Source organism: Buceros rhinoceros, unplaced genomic scaffold (assembly GCF_000710305.1).
Source record: "Buceros rhinoceros silvestris isolate BGI_N320 unplaced genomic scaffold, ASM71030v1 scaffold40868, whole genome shotgun sequence".
Taxonomy (NCBI): Eukaryota; Metazoa; Chordata; class Aves; order Bucerotiformes; family Bucerotidae; genus Buceros; species Buceros rhinoceros.
Genome location: NW_010428125.1, coordinates 1 through 7526, shown reverse-complemented (window position 1 = coordinate 7526; position 7526 = coordinate 1). Strand labels below are relative to the sequence as shown.

Below are 7526 nucleotides of genomic sequence, written 5' to 3'. Positions count from 1 at the left end.
GGCCGGTAGGTCTGCAGCCACCGCTCCTGCCATGCTGCTCTCCACAGCCAGCCCCTGCTCGGCCCATTAACGCCACCACTCGTCACCACTCCTACCACAGACTGAACAGGACAAGCAGGACACAACAGGAATGAGACACGACCACTGGTCGAGGAAACACCAAGAGTGAGGAAGGAAGAAGGAAGGCACCAGAAAAAAAGCAGAAAAGAGAGTGCTGGCAAAGAGCATTTCCCCAAAGCAGCAAGAGGGGCCAGCAGCAGACAGCCCCGAGCACCCGCCCCACCGGAGCCCGGATGCCCTGCCACGAGACCAGGCCTTTACCTGTGCCCATTACCTGATCCTCCTGAGCTGCAGCCATGCTGGTACCGCAGAGCTCCAGCCACCCCCTCCCCAGACAGCACCATCTCTACCAGCATTTCCAGCACTTCTTGGTTTAGATAAAAAGCTGCTGCTGAGACGCTCCTGCAAATTCTGTGCCCATTCTCTAGAAATCAACACCTAGAGGTCTCAGTGCTGCTCACTTCCCCTTCGGGACCCACCGGTAGAAACTCAGACACTCCCAGAGCTGAGCAAACCCCAGGACCTGCTTCACCTGGTTCCTTCCAAGTCACTACACCAGCACCGCTGGAAGCACCATTTCTGGGTGGACAGAGGCTGCCCTAAGCCCGAGCTACTGTCAAGAGCAACAGTGTTCCAGGCAGTGACTCCATCAGCGACAACTAAAGCCCGTAACCGAGCCCTCCTGATTTACCAGCGTCTGCACAGCCAAATGCCACCAAGTGCCACCAGTTCAGTTACAGCAGCAGCACCCCCAGTCCGAACCCCATCAGGAAGGAGTTAGAGGGAAGCATCAAAAGAACACACAAGCCCGCCACTCACTCGCCCCCGTGAGGCCAGGGCCGCTCACCCGGATGATGGTAGAGATGGTAAGCCGGTATTTACTCAGCCCCGCCCTGCTCGGCCTCGGGAGCGGACGTGTTCTCAGCTGGTGGTTCGGCTGTCTTCGTCTCTTTGCCATCTTGTGGTTTAGGGTTCTCTGGGCGTCTGCGTCGGTAGTTGAAGTTACGACGGTACCGACGTTGAGGTGGCTGCTGACTTTGGGTCTCATCTCCTTGGTTCTCTTTATCTTCTTCGTTCCCGTCCTCCCTCGGCTGTCTCTGACGAGGAGGACCCCTGAAAGTCAAGCTAGGCTTTAACAATGCAGCACCTGACCATCGCCGTGTTCTGGGCCTGTTGCTAAAAGGGTTAAAGCCCAAAGCCGACGCGCAGTGTACCTGCGAAACCGTGGTCTATACCCTCGATACATGTTCTGCCTGACTGGTCTGCCTTGTTCTCCTGCACCCTGGTTGTCAGCACCCTGGAAGACAAGAGGCAACAAACCATCTCAGGCATGCGCAGAAGCCCCCCAACGCCACAGGCAGTCCAGCTGCGAGGAAGCTGGGGGCTCGCAGGTCCAGGCGGGGGCGTACAAGCTGGGCAGTGGGCCCAGGGATGGCATGACAGACAATCTGGGATTCTTCCAGTCAATCCCATTGGAAGTGAACACAAATTCAAACACACTCTGCTTTTTAAAAGCTGCAGCATTAACACCGTCACCTTCTCGACATCTGCTCTAACAGATCGTCTTGCTGCCAAACCTTACTAAAACCATCCCAAGTACCTACAGAAAGTGGCAAAAAGCTGCATCCCATCACTCTGCTCTGAAACCCACCAGGCCAGTTTAAGCAAACATTACCTCCACTATCTCTCCCTGCACGGGAGGGTTGGAATATTGTGGTCGACGCCCGTAGGGCCTACGCATATAGTAAGGTGGGTACCGCCGCCTGCGGTAGGGACGGCGTTGCTGGGCTTGACCTTCTGGTATGTTCTCTGCACCTTCGTTCTTTTCCCCACTCTCACTGTTCTGGTAGTTTTGCTGGTAGTTGCGTGGAGGACCCCTGCGACGTGGATATCGTCTGTAGTGGTTACGGTCTGCTGCATATTTACTGCCTTGCACTGGGACTCCGCCAGGCCCTGTAACGTTAGCTGCCTCCGCACCCTGGGGAGCAGGGACAGCGTCAGGTCAGTCAGCACCAAACCCAGCACAGCAGAACACAACCGAGCAACCACTCACATCCACCTTGTAATGCCAGGAGAAACCGTTCACCTGCCTGGATGTCATCAGGCACTGACTCAAACCACAGGCACCACACCAAAGCCTGCGGACCCAGCTTTCCATGCATATTCTAACACCAGGGACATGTTTACCTTTTCTCCTTCAACCACATCAAACTCGACAGTCTCTCCATCTCCCACGCTGCGAAGGTACTTCCTGGGGTTATTCTTCTTGATGGCAGTCTAGCAACAGAACACGGCAGTTACTTTCACAGGCATGGGAATGTGGCTTAGCACAGCTCAAGACTTTTTTTTTGTTTTTAAAGATTAAGGAATTGGAGGATTTAGTACCTTAGGAGGAAGACCTGTGCTCCTGAAAAAGCAATGACATACTGGGAAAATCCAGGAAGCCATAACATGTACCTGCATGACTACAATTCTGGCCTATCTAAAAGGTGCACCAGCCCCACCATGGCCTGGAAACATCTGCCAACACTGTCTGCCAGCTGGGAGAGCAGTCGGAAAGCAAACCACCCCCTCCCCATACACACTGGCCGTACAATTCCCGACCAGAATTTGGCACTGAACACCCTGACGTATACATCACAACTGAGAAGTCCCTTTCCGATCACACATGGGGACTCCCAGCCCTCCACAGCACAACCTGCATGGCCCAAGCTACGGAAACACATTGATGGATGGAAATCAGGAGGGTTTGTTCTCTGAGGCTTCCACTACCTTCAGCCACAGTATTCGCTTACACCCAGAGCTCCCTGTTAAAGGACACAACTGGAAAACACAGAATTTTTTGTCCTGTTGGGCAGCAGATTAAATTTCTGACAGATGAGTTAATACTCGATACGCACCATGCTCAGCCACGTCCTGCTTATCAAACGCTTCAACTGAACAGTAATGTGAGTGTAACAACTGGACAAAAACCTGCCAGCCACAGGATTTGACTAGATATTTTCGCTAAACAGAACAAAACTTTTGGAAAAACATGCCCGCAAGACTCAGCCTACAACGCTGCGAAGCCCTATTACAACAGCAGCCGCGTCCAACGGCTCTTCATGAGAGCCAAGCTTGGCAACGGGGTGGGAGAAAGTGCACCCAGTTACAGCTCCAGCTCCTCGACCGAGCTGATCTCTTTCAGATCAGACCCCTAAATCTGTTTTATTGTGAAAATTAGTGCATTAAACCAGATCACTGCCAAACCGCGCTTTTAGAAACACGGACAGCAGCTCCACAACCACCCTGAGGTCTGGCTGTCAGCTGAGGTCTCTTACAGGTTACCCCACTGGCAAACTGAGCACCGGAGTCTGGAAACGTTCCTGTATCAGGCACAGTGGAGTCACTTGGTCTTTCTCCACTGCCCCCACAGAACACCCTTTTCTAAACAAATGCCTCAACAGGCCATCCGGACGCAGCACAAGCAAGAAGCTGAGAGCTGACAAACCAAACTCAAGCCAAAACACCCTCCAGGGGTTGCTTTTTCCTCCCTTGTGTTTACGACACCAGCAGCATATCCTCAACTCAGAACAAAAGAACAATCCACGGACTTCGAATTGCCAGAGGTGAAGCTCAGAGCTGAGAGCTCTGTGGTCTGCTCCACCACGAGAGACCCCGGGACAGCCGGGGCACAGAGGGCAGCGCCAATCACAGCCCTGCACATCACAGGACTGAGGTAAAGCCAACCTGCTCCACGGGACAAGCCTCGGGTGTGGGGTGCAGCCTCACCCCAGGCTGGTGCCCAGGGGTCGACTTGCTGGCCATACGATACAGCTAAGCGTACTGATCTGTTCCAGTGGAAAGCACCCGTTAAGGTGTTTGCAGACTTTCACTGAAAGCCTGGAGCAATAAGTTTGAGAGAATTTTTGCCTAAAAAAAAAAAAAAGAAATCCTCACCAGCACTTCATCCCTATTACAGACCAATTCACTCCTCTCCCTGCTGCAAGCCTTCCACCTCACTTTGTTTCAGGCACTTACTTAACAACGGGAATCCACAAGGGAACTTGACTGGACTTCCCACCGTCACCCCCTTGCCAGCCCAGCATCCCTGCACACAGTACAACTGTCACCAGCACGAGCCCGCTCAACCCCACCTATCTCCTGTCTGCAGATGGATGCATGTGGACATGCAAAAGCCCAACTGCAAGCAGGCGCCTCTTGCGATCCAAGAGAGAAACAGCTGTTGTGCTCAAGTGCTCTTGGAGAATGTGAGGCTCTGTCACACAGGTCATGCACAGCAAGTTTCACAGGTGACACGTTCGAGGGAAGTCTTACCTGATGGACAAACACATCTTCCTTGGTGTCATTCCTGCAAGACAACAGGAAATTGAAATTCAGGTTTGAAACACAGTCAATTCAAAATTCAGTTGTTTGGGGTAGGGACAAAATGGATCTGTCAAGACAAGCAGCACCAGCCTTGCTCCTCAGCCTGCTCCCACCCAGTCCCTTGCAGCTTACTGCTCAAGGGCAGCAAGCGTCCAGCAGCCTTCACAGGCTCAGAGCACAGCTGAAGCCCAGAAGTTGCACATGAAGCGCCCTTCCTCCATCCCTCCACATCCTACCAGTGGAGATGCTGGAAGAAGAACCACCACCTGTCCTTTGTGGGAGCGCTCCGTGAGGCAGATCAGCTATCGCAACCTTGCCTGACCTCTCCAGAGCGACACCCTCCCGGCTTCAGCAACCCCCACAGCTGACTGCTGTGGGCAGCGGGGTTTGCCGAGCTGCACTTGAGAGCTCATTGAGGGAAGGGCCCGGCTCTACCTCCTCACAACAAACACCAAACAGCTCGGGTCTGTACCCCCCTGGATCCAAACACATCCTTCAGCGTGACCATGACACAAGTTCCACACCAACTCCTCTGAGGACCAATCACCACATCAAGTATCAGCTTAAGGCAGGAAAGTTTCTGCTCTGCAATTATGGGGTTCCGCCAAAACAGCCTCCACGCTGGTCTAGGAGCTGTACGTGCCACTTCCACCACTCACAACAAACCTGCAGCCACCTGTCCAAGCTTGCACCACACCAACCGACCCTCGCTGGGGGCTTGGTTTCATTAGTCCGTGAACGGGTTGAATCAACAGCAAACTGGCTTTTCTTTCCTCAGAAAACTGGCAAGGTCACTGCACAGCAAGCTTAGGTGAGAATGTGTTTGGCACTGGAGAGCTTACAGCAACGGGTGACAGAATAAAGAACTGGATTTTTTCTTTTTTAGATAAAGCCAAGCGTTCCTCACCGTGGCACTTTAGGACATGACCGTGACGAGGAAGACTTTTCCAGAAACTCAGTCAAGCTATGGCCACTCTGTCAGACAGCACCAGCAGAACCAAGCCACCTGGTTTCCTCTGAGAATTGATGCCTACAAGCCTCAGAGGTAATGGCAACAAACCAGTCAAAAGGCACAACCAGAGCCAGTCCGTCTCCAAGGCCCCATGATGTGGCATCCAGAAGCCCTTGCAAAGTCCGAGCCTAAACACTTTCCTCTTTGCCATCTCTCACCAAAGACGCTCCAAAGGCCCAGCGACAGGTTCTTGGTGGAAATGCTCAGCACCTCCCTTTGCTCTCCACCAAGAGGCTGCAGCGGGCAGCACCCACCCGCTGCACTCACTCTGCACTCCTGCCCCAATCTGATTTTGGGCAACCACCACAGATGCTTGTTTTTAAAGCCCTCTTGAGAAAGCAGTTTCCATTTCAGAGGACACTGGGGTTTTAGGTCAATGAATGACTTGGTTACAGCAGGACACAGATCATTTTGACACCGGTCATTTTGAACACCAGTGCCCACCACACAAATCCCGATGGTTTTCCAGCGAGCGCGCTGTGCCTGGGTGGTCTAACAGCAACAGCCGTCACCGTCTGCAAGGACACGGGAAATGGTACAAGAGGAACCCCCACTCTGAAGGCCGAACCAGCCACTGGCCTTTGTCTTTGCACCAAATGACTCTTCCCTCAACATCCTTAATCCATACAAAAACAGTAACAATAAAAAAAAAGACTTGGCCAAGCAGAGAGATTAAGGAAACGCCACTGAAGGCAGATTATCACTGCGTGGCTCCAGCTATGGCCTGAGGAGCAGCCAGCGGCTGCACACCCATGTATCGACAACCGTGAGAAACAAGTGACAGACACCCGCAAGCCACACGAGTATTTCAGCACAGAAACTCACTTTCAATGCCAGAAGAACACGGGAAACACTCTGAGTTAACCTGCTCCTACACTGGAGGTGAATTCTAGTTCCAAAGCTCATTTGAGCTGCAAGCAGACACAGCTGAAGCACAGACGAGCAAGGGCAGGAGCTCCTGCAAAGTTCCCCTCGCAGCAAGCCAGGGCAGCCCTGGAGCTGAGGAAACGTCCTCCAGCTCGGTTCTCGGGCCGCGGCTCTAATCTCTTGATACCACCAGCCCACGCTGGGTTTCTCATTAAAAATGGCAACCTCAGGGATTAAGCAGCTGCCAAACAAACGGCTGGGGAAGCCATCCCGAAGCCTCAGCTGGCTGCTGCTTCCTGCCCTGACTCACGTCACCCGGCGCTTCCACTGCGGAGGGAAACGGGAAAAGCCTTCCCCGGAGGTAGAGTTTGTGGCCTATGACTTTACACGCCCTCGCAAAAGCCGAAGTTGCTGAAGCTCTCAGCTCCAATGACTACATGACACTTGGCATTAAACCCTAACGGAGAAAGCGAATCGAGCCAACCCGGAGCCAATTTTTGAAGCTGCAGCCACAAAACCAGCTGAGGAGCCTGGCAGACCCTTAAGGCTGGTCATAAGGTAACAGGAACAAAAAGCAGCAGCTAAACCAAACCAAAGAAAAAGGCCCAACAGAAGCACCAGCAGCTACAGCTGCTTCCCTCGAGAGGGATCCCTGAGTCTTGCCCCAAATCGTGAAGCTGTGGGGGAGGTCTGGGGTGTTCACGGGGAACAGTTCTCTGTGGGGAGCCCTCCAGAGCCCACAGGCACCAAGATTCCTCGTTTTCCCAGAACCGCTTTGCAGAGCAATGCCAGGTGTCCTCCACCACCGGTCAGCTCCACTGTTTTAAGTATCTACACAACTCTAAGCATCAAAATTTTCTTTAAAATGAACTACTGCTACAGAAAGAATCTTCTAGACACTTGTTTCTCCAGACCCCTTTACATGCGCCAGACTTGCCATACAAAACCTGGACTTTGCTCGCTAGGAAAGGCATGAACAGCCAAGGCTGCTCGGAACCCCTGAGTGCTCACTGCCGTTTTGGCTGGCATTGGCGTGACCGAACTTCACGCAGGAGCTCAGACAAGCGTTTCCGCGTGCTGACAGCCTGCAGGCTTGAGAGCAAAAGGAAATAAAACCCCAAACCACCACCAAACCCCGGCGTTAACATGAGAGACGTCACCGTGCCAATGCACGGAGCTCGGGAGCAAGGCCTGCCAAGCCTCACCACCCAACACCCGG

General features: G+C 53.1%; 1 protein-coding gene across 1 annotated transcript in view; it reads right to left on the bottom strand.

Moving 5' to 3' along the window:
* The window catches only part of YBX1 (Y box binding protein 1), a gene marked incomplete at its 5' end in the record, with an annotated part of 7243 nt that extends 1288 nt beyond the window's left edge, over positions 1-5955 (bottom strand). The window contains 9 exon segments of the mRNA XM_010142159.1: positions 908-952; positions 954-1173; positions 1275-1357; positions 1736-1905; positions 1908-1944; positions 1946-2038; positions 2248-2337; positions 4378-4411; positions 5834-5955. Of these exon segments, the coding sequence (XP_010140461.1) occupies positions 908-952; positions 954-1173; positions 1275-1357; positions 1736-1905; positions 1908-1944; positions 1946-2038; positions 2248-2337; positions 4378-4411; positions 5834-5955 (894 nt within the window).
* Between the last annotated feature and the right edge of the window lie 1571 nt (positions 5956-7526).